The sequence below is a fragment of the Mastacembelus armatus genome, chromosome 13 (assembly GCF_900324485.2).
Source record: "Mastacembelus armatus chromosome 13, fMasArm1.2, whole genome shotgun sequence".
Classification (NCBI taxonomy): Eukaryota; Metazoa; Chordata; class Actinopteri; order Synbranchiformes; family Mastacembelidae; genus Mastacembelus; species Mastacembelus armatus.
Window position 1 is genome coordinate 233,888 of NC_046645.1, and position 15,075 is coordinate 248,962.

At 41.5% G+C, this 15,075-nt stretch overlaps 1 protein-coding gene across 1 annotated transcript; it reads left to right on the top strand.

The window, feature by feature from the left end:
* The first annotated feature begins 1,376 nt into the window (after positions 1-1,376).
* Positions 1,377-14,542, top strand: farsb (phenylalanyl-tRNA synthetase subunit beta). The gene is made up of 18 exons (XM_026296565.1): positions 1,377-1,513; positions 1,891-1,946; positions 2,108-2,262; positions 2,552-2,624; positions 2,756-2,871; positions 3,329-3,479; positions 3,576-3,684; positions 3,941-4,011; positions 4,095-4,156; positions 4,620-4,671; positions 4,804-4,865; positions 5,300-5,507; positions 5,635-5,715; positions 5,804-5,896; positions 6,472-6,589; positions 6,879-7,031; positions 12,530-12,677; positions 13,544-14,542. The coding sequence occupies exons 1-18, from the start codon at positions 1,456-1,458 to the stop codon at positions 14,325-14,327; spliced, it is 2,550 nt and encodes an 849-aa protein (XP_026152350.1). The 5' UTR covers positions 1,377-1,455; the 3' UTR covers positions 14,328-14,542.
* The last annotated feature ends 533 nt before the right edge of the window (positions 14,543-15,075 follow it).

A 15,075-nucleotide genomic window follows, 5' to 3' on the forward strand; every position in this document is an offset into this window, starting at 1 on the left:
TCGTGGGGGGGGGGACAATCCCTGCGTTGTGATTGGACTTCTGGGGGTGGCGCGTGCTAGGGGCCGGGCCGGAGGTGGCGTGGGCGCGTGGGTCACTAACGGTCAGAAAGAGCCATGGGGTCACGCGCACGGCACTCACACCCAACCACGCGCGCACATCGCAAACTGTATGAGTCTACATGTATGGTATAAAACTGTCAGGACAAGGTTAACCTTTAACCTTTCACACTAGAATCCTTAACTGGTTGGAAACCGTCTGCCTGGACTTCACCTGTGACACCAGGTGCCTCGGTGACGCGGCTCCTTCCATGAGTAGTTTCACCTGCTGACAGACTTCTGCCTTCATACATGTGGCCGTTGAAGGCAGCGACTGAACCTGTTATTCAGGTTTTCTAGGGTGTTGAAACTCAGCAAGTTTAATTTATTTCATGCTATACTTTTATAATTTCTGCAGTGTTTTTATTCTCCAGTATCTCTAATGCTTTATTTAGTATCAAAACGTGTGGACTGTGGGATTGTTATAGAAAACTGACTCACTGCAGCATCAGGCAGTGCGGTGACATGTTACACAAAGACACATGGCAAAGACATTAATTATTGGAAAAACGAAACGGTGAAACGAAGCTTGCTGCCTAATGTTTTATCTCTCATATGGGTTATAATGATACTGCAATCCATCTGCACTACATCATCTCATTACTAATGGCTCAGTGTGGTAAAGTCATTGATTCCATGATTAAAATGAAAATAAACTGTCCTCCATTTTAACAACTTAGAAATCGGATGAGTCCAGCACATTCTTTCATATTGATAATTTAAATGCCAACTGTCTTTCAGCCGTCATGCAGAAATCTTTCTAGACTATCCCCTCTATGCAACGCATTTATCGTATTGTGCTACCAAAACAGATATGCAATCCAAGATGGTTCTGGTAAGGCCTTGATTGTCCTGTGAAAACTGCGTGGTCATCACGTGAATATATTTGATCATTTTCAATCTGGTGTTCATCAGAAACACTGAAACTCTGCAAGCTCCTAAAAAGTGTTCATGTTGGTTCTGATGGGCACTGTGCTCCACTGTTACTCAGAAATGGCCCAAACTCCAGAGATCTCTGATATTTTTCTGATGTTCTGCTAGAAAGACAACAAATTTTCAAACAAATACATTTTTATTAACTAAAATATTTCATGACTGGCAGTTAATAAACTTTTAATATACTGTGCTGTGTGCTTATGAAGACTGTGCAGCTGCTGTATGTATTTTATCTGATTAAACAGTGGGAAATAAGTATTAGTATTTGTTATTATTTATCTGAATGTAAGACCGTAGGCCGTATTATAATTTATTTATTCCACAAATTGAAACCTATGCGCTTTTTGCTCAGGCACAGCTCCTGACAGCTACAACCGGCTGCTGGGGTCCTTTTGAGCGGTGCGTGGAGGATTAGCTGCTAGCATGCCGACTGTCGGAGTAAAAAGGGATCTTCTTTTCCAAGCACTGGGCAGAACATACAGTAAGTCATTCTTATCACATTTTCCAGTTGTGCACAAACTATCTGTCTGATAATCTAATGTTGTTTTTATCTGGTAAAGACAGAGGAAGTCAAAACTGTCTGAACACTGCCCGGTAACTTAGCGGCTGTTACTGGGCTCTCTGGCTTTCTTATATCTTATATCGGATTAAATCAATCCAATGATTATTGGAATTTTCACAATCACTAATTTTAATAACAGCTTGTTTCTGCCGGGTTTCATGATGATGAGAAATGTACATCTTCGATTCGGATGTTAGCGTGATTGCATCATTTCCCCCGGCTCGTGTCTGGTCAACCCGAGGTGGACACCGGACAGGTGTGTCAGGGTTTTAATGCTGCCCTTTGCTTTTCTTTAGCTGATGAGGAGTTTGACGAGCTGTGCTTCGAGTTTGGGCTGGAGCTGGATGAAATAGTGAGTAACTGACCTGAGACCAGATCACCCCTTTGTTTGCTCATATGCAGGAAGTGGTTACTGTGGTAACCTGCACATGAATGGACTTAACGTGTGTTTGTTTGCAAGAACGGCCTACTGTCCTGTTCTTCCATATTCATCCATCCATTCGTCCTCCACAGACCTCAGAGAAGGAGATAATCAGCCGAGAGCAGGGCGACTCCAAGGCCTCGGGAGCATCGGACATCATCCTTTACAAGATCGATGTGCCAGCTAACCGCTATGACCTGCTGTGTCTGGAGGGGCTGGTCCGCGGACTGCAGGTGTTCAAGAACCGGTGAGTAGTGTCCTGTTCGGTAGAAGGACTCCGTATGGACAAAACTCCTGCTAGATGCTAGTCAGTCATGTCGAGTGCTAACATAACTCAGAAGCATATCTAAAATCCAGGAACATGCATATGTGTAAAATGTGAAACTGTTTTCAAGGCTAGAAAGAAATCTTGTGAATGAAATGTAGTTTTGCATCAGACTTGAGAGAACATAATGCGCTTTTCATGTCAGGTGTTGCCAGGTGTAGTCATTGCAGACTTGCTTCGCTGTTACTACAGTTTGTATTTTTTGCTGCAGGATAGAGGAACCTCGCTACAGACGTGTCAGCCCTGTCAGCGGGGAGTCTCAGAAGTTGATAATCACTAAAGAGGTAAATGGACATATTCAGGACTTTCAATAACAAACAAAAACCTCATCACTTGGAGCATGTTGCATTAGTTTCATGTACAAATTAAAGTTATTTGCTTTAGCATGGTAACCACTTAGTTACTTTATGTACAGACAGCGGCAGTGCGACCATACGCTGTGGCTGCAGTGTTGAGGAACATCACCTTCACACAGCAACGCTATGACAGCTTCATTGAGCTGCAAGAGAAGCTCCACCAAAATATCTGCAGGTCAGATCAGCTGAACTAAATAAAACTGTATCTCTTGGATATCGTTTGTCACCGTTAGTGTTATTTAAAACAATTGCAGGATAGGGGTTTGTATTATTTGTGTGACATGTTGGCTTAATGTGCTCTTTGTCTTCTACCTGCCCTGTACAACGTGAATAACATGTATGGGTTTCCAGCACTTTGATGTAAACATAAATACACTGAAAAGAACACAGGTGGAAGTATAATGCAGATGCTACTATGTCCTGATGACCTTTTGACCATATTTAAGTGTTTTATTTCAATGTCTTTACTAGAACTTTATTGGTATGTCAATGAAAATCCCCACAGTTTGGCCATGTCCTCATTTTGTAAAAAAAAAAAAAAAATACACCACTTTCGAACCAATTCACCAATTTTTAAAAAAAATAATGGTAAGAAAAGTCACTGTACTAAATGAGAAGGGTATTTTGTGCAGGAAGAGGAGCCTGGTGGCAATCGGGACACATGACTTGGACGCCATTTCTGGTCCTTTCACATACACAGCCAAACCTCCTGGAGATATCAGCTTCAAACCACTGAACCAGACCAAAGAGTACACTGCCACCCAGCTCATGAGCCTCTACAAGGTACATGCCTAACTGATTGATGTTGATCTGACAGACAGCTTGTTTTTGTTTTTTGTTTTTTTGGCTACCCCAGTGTTGTTACTTTGGTTCATACAGACAGACAGCCATTTGAGGCATTACCTTCATATTATTGAAGACAAGCCCGTTTACCCAGTCATCTATGACAGCAATGGCATTGTCCTGTCCATGCCTCCCATCATCAATGGTGAGCCCTTTTCTCATTTCTAGACTTATTTTCTGCTTCTCTCACACACTGTAGCTACTCAGTATTAGACCTGGGTGTTTGGAGCAATCTATTTATAGAAAAAGTTGTTTTGAGCAATGAATATATGACATATCAGCTTGTAAAAATTAGGCTAAAATAAACAAAACTCCACCAGCAAAGTGAATTACAACCTTTAAGATATTTTAAAGACAGTAAAATGCTTTGTAAATGGTAAATGTCCCTTTTTGTTTTCCAGGGGACCATTCAAAAATCACCCTACACACAAAGAACGTCTTCATTGAGTGCACGGCCACAGATGTGACCAAGGTACTGTGGGGAGAACAAATACATCACATTTCTATTTCCTGTTGTCACAAGAAACTGATTTAAAATTGACCATGTCCCTCCAGGCAAAGATTGTGTTGGACATAATAGTGACCATGTTCAGCGAGTACTGCTCACAGCCTTTCACGTAAGTCACATACGGGTCTCAATTACCCATGGAGTGTGTGGAGTCTTAATTACTGGGACTGAGAACGTAAAGATTTTTTTGCTTTATGCCCCAAATTACAAATTGATGTCACAGAATCTGTTCTCCATCACATGTTGCACGCATCTACTGGACCTCCTTTAAGGCATTTTCATTACACTGTAATGCATCTTATCTTATCGACTTTACCTATGAACGTGTTGCTTACTATGTCTTGCTAAATGTGACTCTGCTCTGATATCATCAGTGTGGCTATTACCATCTCCCAGTGAATACTCTGGCCCATCAACATACGGCCATCATGGATACATAACATATTTTTGTGAAAATTATTTTTTAGATCTTGAAAACAGCATGAAGTATACCCTAACCAACCCTGAGCAGCAGTGGTTAGCAGCATTACAGTTACAGTATAGGGGTGACGTTTTTATCTCTCGTTATTCAGGGTAGAGGAGGCTGAGGTGGTGTACCCAGATGGCAAGACCTGCATATACCCAGTACTGTATTCACTAACTTATATTGTATTCTGTCCATATTTTTTTGTGCTCTATTTTTTTTTTTAATGTGACCTGAATTTCTTTTGATGTCTCCTAATTGTCCACTGTTGTTTTCCATGGTTTGACCTTCAGGAGCTGGCTTACAGGAAGGAGAAGCTCTCCAGTGAGTTCATCAACCGCAAAGTCGGGATCAAGTAAGTTACTTGGACCTGCTCAGTACAATAATGAAGGCACCAGATAAAGATTTGGAAACAGACTGAATGTTTAATGCAAATCATTTTTTGATATGGTCACAAGTTTTGCATCATCATTTTAATGTCAAATTCACTCACTTGCTGCTTATTAGGTCCATCTGTGCTAAATAATTAATGTGTAGCTTAATGTTAGCTCTTACACCCTGCCCTTCCTTTGGTTTCACACAGTGATAGTTGAAAACCTTATTGACTGTGTCTAGTTAAAAGTTTATCTTGCTGCATGGTTGGTTGGTTAGTGTCACAATATTCAAGTAAATATGCGACTGACATGACCTAAGTTTTACTTGGAACAGCGCTACCTCCTCCAGTTCCTCAGTATCTTGATAAATCACAACTTTTAATAAATAGTGGTTGTTTTTTGTTTTGCCTGACAGTGAGTCAACTGAGAAAATTGCCCAGCTGCTTACCAGGATGTGCCTGCGCTCCCAGGCTACTGGGTTTGGCGATGAGATTGAAGTTGAGATCCCACCTACACGCTCCGACATCATCCATGCTTGTGATATCATGGAGGACGCAGCCATTGCCTATGGTTTCAACAACATAATCCGCACCACACCACGCACCTACACTGTGGCTAACCAGGTACCTGGATCTGCTTCTGTGGAAGCAAGTTTGATGCATTGAATGTGTAGCCAGTACTATTATAGCTTATCCAATAGAGTTTGAGTTCTGTTCATTTCTGTTCTGTATTTCCTTTCTATGTTCATAGTTCCCATTGAATAAACTGACAGAGCTGTTGAGGCAAGACCTGGCATCTGCTGGATTCACAGAAGCCCTCAACTTTGCACTGGTAAGAGAGAGACACCAATTCAAACACTTTGATTTATTTTTTTTCTAAGAAATGTTCAGTGGAATTCATCCCCATTTCCTTCCCGCAGTGTTCGCAAGAAGATATAGCAGACAAACTTGGAAAGAAGATCTCTGAAACCAGGGCAGCTCACATCTCCAACCCCAAGACCGCTGAGTTCCAGGTAACATAGTCTTTATCAGACTGTTTAAATAAAACTTTACTGATGTGGTAAGCAAGTCATTTAAAACAGTGCTGTCGGTGCTTTGAGCATCATTTGGAGCAAGAACATGGCCAAATATTGTTAAAACATATTCTATTCTTAAAGCAGTGCTTACCTGAAAATAAAAATGTTTGTTTCTGCCTTTGTTAAACTTTGTTAAAATACACAGAGCTTCCAGAAATCCATCAAACTCTTCATCGTCAGTGGGGGTTCATATTACAGGATACATTAGATCAGTCTTAAAAACAGTCTTAAAATTTTCTCAATAAAACAATGTGTAAAAAAAAAAAAAAAAAGGGGTCAGAATGATGCAAAAGCTAATTTATTTTTTTACTTTTTTGTGGTTAACGCTATTGTCTTTATTTCTATATTTTGTTTGCAGCAAATGAATATGAAAAAGATTAATTTGGAAGATATCTGTTTATGTTCCTGCGCTCTCACAACCTGTAGTGTTACTTTTCCAGAAGAGGGAGCTCTCCCCCTCCCTAACAGACTGTAGCTCTGTTTTAAACTGACCTGCTGCGTTTCTCCACCAGGTGGCGCGCACCACCTTGCTGCCAGGCCTGCTGAAAACCATCGCTGCCAACAGGAAGATGCCCCTTCCCCTCAAACTGTTTGAGGTATCTGACGTGGTGCTGAAGGATGAGACCAAAGGTAGGCGTCTGGTTGTGTGAAATGCTGAAGAAAACCATTTAACCTTACTGTAACAGTACACACATGCATATCATGGCTAACACACCCTTAAAATTTGTTTGACCCTGTGAAACACAGTTGCCATAACGATAATTTCCCATGAAATTTCTTATAGCTGCTCACTATATAACTATTTTAATTTGAAATGTTGATTTACTCACCTTTTTCCTGTTTTGACAAAACTGATTAAAGACTCTGATATTTAATCAGATATTTATATATAATATTGACTTGATGTCCCACCAACCAGATGTCGGGGCGAGGAACAGCCGGCGTTTCTGTGCCATATATTACAACAAGAGCCCAGGCTTTGAGGTAATACATGGCCTGCTGGATCGAACCATGCAGCTGCTGGAGGTGAAGCCTGCCCTTGGAGACGGCTACCACATTCAGGCTGCAGATGGTAAGAAGCCTGGGGAGAAGAGGGAATGGAAACAAACAACCAATTCTATAGGAGTATACTTAAGAGCCAGCTTTGATGGTCAGTATGTCAAGACTGGATTTTTACATTTATGAAAAACAAAACAAAAAACCGCTGTGGTCTAGAATGTGTTTATCTAAAAGCCGGTGAAAAAATAATTCTGGTCACAAGTGGTTAAAAGGCAGGTTGTATTGAGATTATGTAAATCCAGTCTATGACAAGCAGCATATTATGTACCCTATTTTATAGGGGGGCACAGTTTCTATGGCAGTTACTTGCAGTTTCGCTTGAGTTTAAATGAGTTTACACTGGTGGGTAGTTTGGATTACATGCACAGAGGAAACAGACAAAGAAACATCTGGAATAAGAGAGAAAACATATTAATTTTAGTTAAGACAAAGGGTTTCATGGAAGCGTCCTTTTGCTCATCATAAACAGCCCAAGCACATACAGTTATTACTTGAGTACAGACGTAAACAGAGTAAATGAAATCACACTTTCATTGTTCCCCTTCATCTGTTATTGTCTCTGTGGGGATGTTGATTCAGACGTATTACAAATGGATGGGGAGAACCATACAATAGTTGTTCCCCGCTCCCACGTTTAAACAAAGTGCTTCCCCAAAGCCATCAGATTTCATTATGAACTGTAAAATTTATCAGGAACAAATCCACTTCTAATTATGGATTGAAATGTTTGTTTAATTGTTTTCTCAGTAGGAGCAGAATTGTACTAAAAATTCGATGGTTCATACGACGTGTTGTGCAACCGTGTGGGACAACAGTTCATAGTTATTTCAAAATCCCATGTTCGACAGCAGCGTGTAAAGATGGTAATGCATATTTTATTAGTGCACACTTTTGCATGTGACAAACAGTAGAAAGCAGAGTGCTAGAGACAAAGCATTTAGCAGCTTTAAAGGTTTATAGTAGAATGTATTACACAGCTACAGAGCTCAAATATTTACATTAGCAGTGTTATTTTACTTGTCAAACTCTAAAATCAGTTTAGTTCAATTTATTTATGTACCATTAACACAGTTAAAAATTAATCTCAAAGAACTTTATATAGTAAGGTCAAGATCTTATAATATTGTAGAACAAAACCCAACCAATCCCCCATGAGCAAGTGAAAAGGAAAAACTCTTTTTAACGGAAGAAACCAACATCTGTGTGAGAACTCAATTTGTCTTCTGTCAAGCCTCCAAACTCAGCAACAGAATTACTTTACCCAATAAATCAGTGCTCTCTCCTTCACACGATGAGGGAAACCAAATAGCAGTAATGTAAAATATTCCTGTCATCATTTTTCTCAGTAAAAATCAAAGGTGTCATATCAGCTCTCATGGGTCATAGATTGTTGGCCAAGATCTCATTTCATGCAGCTTCATAGTGTCTGTAATGATGAAATACATCTGGTCCAGAGTGCAGATTTCACGTTTTTCTCTTCATGAGTGAGATGAGCAGGTCAGTCATGTTGCATCATCACGTCTATTCCTGAAAGGCTGTTTTTACAAGCAAGGTAATTTTATTTTTCACAGTCCAGTTACTTTACCCTGGTGCTGATATGTGGCTGGCAATGCAAGTGTTTAAATGGGAGATAGAGGGTATGACTCAGTTAGGTTTCATCTGTCTGATGCAGCTGACATATTCCTGTGGGATTACAAATCAGAAAAGTACTGCACAGGCCAATCTGCATGCATTTTGGCTCCTTCTTTCCCAGAGAGACTCTTATACAACATGTGAGTTTTACTCTCCTTGCATACTTCTTCCTTCCTTACCCCCTTCCCTCTCAACTCCATCCTATCCACCTCTCCACCCACATCCTTTTCCACTCTCTCCACGGTTTGCACGCTCCAAGGTCACACTGCAGGATATCTACTCTGGCTCTGCTGGCCCATTTAGGATGCAAATCAATGGGCTCAAGTATCAGTGAACCAGCGCAGAGAGAGGAGAGGCTGCAGACAGACGGAGGAGTGGGAGAAGGGATGAAACTGAGAGCAGAAAAAAGCGGTTGGGGTGGGGGATGACAGGAGAGCAATGGCTGGAGGCATAATCAAGAAAGGCATGTGAGCGTGTAAAGTCTGCAGTGTGGAGAGTGCATGGGAGTCACGTCACCCACTGCAGTAGTGAGCAGCGAGACAGACTGGCACATGCAACACTCACCCATGGGTGCTTAGACTGTCCATCTGACAGGCACACACACACTTAAAAGGGAACCGAAATGGACATGCTCTCACAGCGAGCTCTAATGCACAACACGTTGAACACAGACAGACACACACCCATTATCTGCAGTTTTTTTCCACACTATGCACCATTAGCTTAACCCCCCACTCCTTACATCAGCATGTCCTTAACCTCATTATAAGGTCACGACCGAGCTTAAGAGCTCACCTGACACAGACGCACTGCCTCAGGATGCACCAATCAGCAGGGTGAAACAGCACTACAGCTAACTCGCCATCGCTGAGTGCACAGGGTGAGCGGCTGAGGGAATACACATCAGCTGCATTTCCTCAGTGGGTGGGAACAGGGTGAAGTAACGAGTCAGGGGATCAAAAGTGGAGGAAGAAACCACTTAAGAGACAGATGCCCATGTTTCGCTTAACGACTGTGTCCAATGCAAGTTCTTGGCCTGTACAGACTTTGGTACCATACAGAACATGTTCGTGTGATTTCTTTTGTTTTAGTAATTGACCTTTAGTATTTAGATATAGATATATTTTCGAAGGTTGGTGTTGATATTTTGGAATTTAACTTTGGTTAGCTGATATATTGATTGGATTTTGGCCATTTGCAGGAAGTGAATACAAGATGTGAACACATTGTAATATTGACACCTTTTTGTTGATAATGGTTGGTAAATATAAATGTAATAATCACTCTCTTTTAGCTCTGTTTCTGGGCCCTACCAATTCCTGACAGAAGGTATCTGGCTCTTTGCTGCTAAATGCTCCACTACTGTATGTTCCCCAGATAGTCACTAAATGTGTCCATCTGCTATTTGGTGCTGAGCCGGCACTTCACAGAGATCTTTTTAGAACTGACGGTTATCTGTGAACCAAAAGCTCGGTAAAGCTGGGGGGCGCTGAGGATTCAGGTGATAAATCTCTATAGGTTCTTCACAATATCATTTTATTATACATTTATCAATTCCAGCTGTTTGAATGGGTCAAGAAACATCAGCAGCTAATCAAATGGGTTTTAAGTAAACCCCCAAATTATTCATGTTGACCTGGAAGCAATAATGAAAGAGTACAGTAACATTACCTACACAATCCACCATGAACCTACATCACAGAAACTTGTTCAGTTCATCAATGACCTACCACTGAGTGACAGTTACCAACATTATGGGCTACCTCACCTTTACCTCACAATGTAGACAGATGGCTCATATCGTAATAGTTGTAATAAGAAAAATATGGAATATTGTGAGCCTTCAATTTTTATATGTAAACAGATGAATCTGCACATTTGTTCTATATTTTGCTGTGATGTCTCCTGTTTTTTGTTTTCTTCAGGCTTATTTCTTAATGTGTCTGAAGTCAGTGCTCCTTGCATTGTTATAGAGATGCCAGCACGTTCCCTACTGGGGAGCAAACTTTTGTTGACTTTTGTTGTATTTTTGTCGATGGACAAAACAGTAGAAACATGTCGGTTCATTCTGGTAACGATTATTGACGTCACTTTTCAAGCACTAATGTCAATGTAAACTTAGTACATTTGTGAATCTGAAACAAGACATCACCTCAGGTTTTAAGAGATTTATAATTAATTTATTAATAATTATTCTTAATTATTTTCTGACAATCTGCTATGACAAGCAGGAAAAGACTATTAATAGAAAAAATATTAGGCAGAAAATAATTGTTATAGTCTTGTCAGGGTGTAAAATGTTCAGACAATCACAAAACCTAAAACTCAATATTGAAATCCAGACTTATTGTCTTTTACGGTCACTAGTTGTGTTAGCAATGCTTTATATAGACTGAGGCATTGGTTTCCGTTTGTGTTCTGGATCCAATAAGAGCCTGTGTGAACTGTGTGTTCACTGAAATCAGTGGTTATCTGAAGCAGCCATCTAACTCTTTTGCGCTTAAAGCTCTGCTGGAAGTTGAAGGCGAGTGGGCGGAAAGTGGCCTGGCTGAAGTGTAGGATTTTCATTGACTGATTGGTTATTTAAGATGTACCCGAGCTATTTATATAGTTGCCATGGCATCGTGCTCATGGTATAAGTAGATGACGCGTGAGCCGACGCAAACACATTTCCGCCCATTTAACACACCTAGAAGAGACAGAACAAGTGAAATACATGGTAGAATTTCCCTGCTTTAGTTGCCCCCTGACACACACGCACACGCACACACACACACACACACACACACACACACACACACACACACACACAGTCCCTGTACAGTCCGTGTGTTTTGTGAGCCTTCATCCATAGTGATGAGTGAACATCTAAGCAGTGGGCTCTGGAACCCATTAACAAAGCAGCGTGGGAAGAAGCAGTGCACTATGGGAGAATGCCCATGTCTCTGCATGTGGGGCTGTCGTCATAGCAACCCTTGTATCTCGGTAAATATCTGACAAGGCCGTCTTTCTGTTTGCATGTCAGTATTTTTGAATAAAGTGAGCAAACACCAGTCACACTGACAGGAGTATTTTAATCTCAGTATTGATGGTGGTTTTTCACTCGTACGTACTGGACCTTCAGACTTTACTCAGATGGAGAAATGGGCTTTATGTGAATGTGACAGACAAAAATCTGAATTATGCTACACCTGTGACCTTCTTGCATAAGCAGTGTTCATTTTGCTGCTCTGCCATTAAACAATAGGAATCCAGCTTTTACCCAGTGCATGAAAAAATTTTTTGACTTCTGGAGTGAATCTCCTTGAAAAGATTATCTTGTGCACAAAAGGTAATGCCTTTTAGGTTCTGTTTGGACTGATTGATGTGGAGCAGATCATTGATAATCAACGTGGGTGAACTGACTGAAGTGTCAGGAGAAAATCAAGGAGCAGTAAAGGCAGCACAGTACCACCCACACTGAAAGATTTACTCATGATCTCTGATGTGCACGCAACACTAAGCTGAGCGCCACGAATGTCATCAATGCATAAAACTGAATGCATTAGCAGTAAAGTGTAAATACATCTCAAGAGTACATGTAGCAATTATGTGAAGTGGCAGAAACACAATACAAAAAACACCAAGGTTGAACAGATGGCTTGTTAGATAGTAACAGTGATCAAAAATAATTTGTCAGGATGCAAATGCATTGCACACAAGCATTTTTTAAAAAAGATGCTAATATTACACAGGGACATGCAGTACCGTCGAAGTTAAAGCCCATTGTAGCTGTTTACCTTTAAATCATTGAAGTGAGGATGAAATCCACTTGGACGTGTCTTCTCGTGTAAACTAAGGATTAAGTTTTAATATATTTTCTGGTCTCTTTTGTTTTAGATTCCACCTTTTTCCCTGGTCGCTGTGCAGAGGTCTTTGTCCGTGGAAAAAGCGTAGGGCGTCTCGGAGTCCTCCACCCAGACGTCATCAGCCGCTTTGAGCTGACCATGCCCTGCTCCGCCTTGGAGATAGACATCGAGCCCTTCCTGTGATTCCAGTTTCCTAAATCTAAGCCCCTCCTCTGAAAATTAATTCCAGTCTCTGAGTTTAAAAACAGAAAGTAATGAGATTTATTAATGAAATATATATACAGGTGACAAATCAGGCCGCCACATGCCACCAGAGCAGTGCACATCGGTATTGATTCTACAAGTCTCTGAACTGTGCTGGAGGAATGAAAACCATTCTTCCAAAAGAGATTTCCTCATGTGGTGTCATGATGATGATGATGATGATGATGATGGTGGAGGAATCTCCCATAGGTGTTAAACTGAGCTGAGATCTGTGAAAGCCTTTGCACATGCTTTAAACCATTTCATACTTATCAAACCATTCAGTCACTGTCATCCAGGAAGAGACCCATCCAGGTAGATTATAGAATAACAGAGATCACTCAGAACGACTTTAATGATTTCCCTGTAAGAGCCTAAAACATGCCAGCAAAATGCCTCCCACAGCATAACTTGGCCATTTTAAACCCTGACTCTAGGGGTCAGGCTTTCTAGTCTTTCCATTTATTTGTCACCTGTCTGTATATGGATTTTTATTTGTTGATGGGACGATGTTTGCTCTAAGTGTGATGTTAATCATCTGTTTGGCTGTGCACCGACCTTTGCAGCGTCATAATAATGTGTAGTCATTGCATTTTATATTTAACAAGGCAGTTTTAACTGAAGTCAGAAGAATTAAAAATTAACAAGAGCCTATTGTATATGTGACATGAATGGTTTGCATGTGTGTGGGCTTGTATGAACATGCCTGGTCTTAATTCAGGTTGCTTGTGCCCTGGGGTTTAGCGCAGGGTATTTTGACTGTGACTCATTACCTGTTGCTTTGTTGCCTTGGTTCTTCCAGTGGCCACACTGTCGAAACCCCCCTCACACACGACGTCCCCACGCAGGAAGTTATCAAGCACAAGTTCCCCATGCAAGAGGAGTCCTGGAAGGCTCTGGCCTCCTGCCCCACATCTACATCTACAAAAACTGTGTTTGGAGACATGAGCACCCCTGCTGGGCTTAAAGCTCTCAATGATTTTTTGGCAGACAAAAGCTACATAGAGGGCTTTGCAGCATCTCACGCTGACACCGCCGTATTTGATGCCATCTCTTCTGCTCCCTCACGGACCTTTTGCCATCTCCTGCGCTGGTACAACCACATCAAGTCCTTCCAGAGGGAAAGAGCCAGGCTGCCATCAGCGAAGGGTCAGTTTGTCTTCCCAGCTACTCCCCTCGCCTCAACAGACAACACCAGCGACGATGACATTGACCTATTTGGATCGGATGATGAGGCGGAAAGCGCAGAGGCAGCTAGAATCAAGGAGCAGCGCCTTGCTGAGTACACCGCCAAGAAGTCCAAGAAGCCAGCTCTCATTGCCAAGTCTTCCATCCTGCTTGACGTCAAGCCCTGGGATGATGAAACAGACATGGCCAAGCTGGAGGAGTGCGTCCGCAGCATCAGTATGGATGGGCTGCTGTGGGGGCAGTCCAAGCTGGTCCCAGTGGGCTATGGTATCAAGAAGCTCCAGATAGGATGCGTGGTAGAGGATGATAAAGTGGGAACAGATCTGCTGGAAGAAGCCATCACCGCCTTCGAGGAATATGTCCAGTCTGTGGATGTGGCTGCCTTCAATAAGATCTAAATTAGACAGAATTAAGTGACTGAATGACACCATCTGATGTTTTCTGGTCTTACGACAGGCGATGTATGAAAAACAGTGTTCAGTAGCTATTCCAACATGTAATGATGCAGTACAAGAACAAAAGCTCAGGTTTGTCATTTACACAGACTGTTAATCCTTTGAAATGCAAAAGACTGTTCCCTTCAAGCATCAAATAAAGCAATCGTAACTTTTGAGTGCTCGGATTTTTGTAGTACTCGTGTTATCAGGTGAAAAGTATGCAGGTATGTGTGTATTCACTGCATCTGTTGATGCTTTACTGTCAGTTCACAGGGAGATTGATGCAGCCAGCAGCCTCCCCTACAAAAGTCGTGCTGGCTTGTAAATCAAGTCTGACAGGTGCGCTGGCATTCCTTCAAATTGTGTTGAAGCAAAGGGACGTTAACTCTTTCTTTCCTGCTTCCTCAGCTCAGGACCTGTAGCAACCAGGTCAGTTTGGTTTCCAAGGTGACCAGTTCTAAGCTACAGATGACACTGAGGTGAACTTAACACATTTCTGCTGAACTGCTTTTGTTTCCTGACTAGTTCATACTAGTCCTGTTTAAAGCAGTAGCTTCTGTAATACACAATAATTCCATGAGGCTGCTACACAGTTGAGACAGCCTAAAGTCATTAAACCATCTGAGCAAAATACTTTACTTGCTTTTAGTTCTGTTACAGGACAGTTACAGTAAGAACTCCTATACAAAATTAACATGTAAAAAAAAGA

Bases quoted from the DNA above. Each gene is read 5' to 3' on its own strand.
- farsb (XM_026296565.1), top strand. From the start codon at position 1,456: ATGCCGACTGTCGGAGTAAAAAGGGATCTTCTTTTCCAAGCACTGGGC. The intron at 1,514-1,890 runs GTAAGTCATTCT...GCTTTTCTTTAG, and splicing joins AGCACTGGGCAGAACATACA to CTGATGAGGAGTTTGACGAG. The intron at 12,678-13,543 runs GTGATTCCAGTT...TGGTTCTTCCAG, and splicing joins ATAGACATCGAGCCCTTCCT to TGGCCACACTGTCGAAACCC.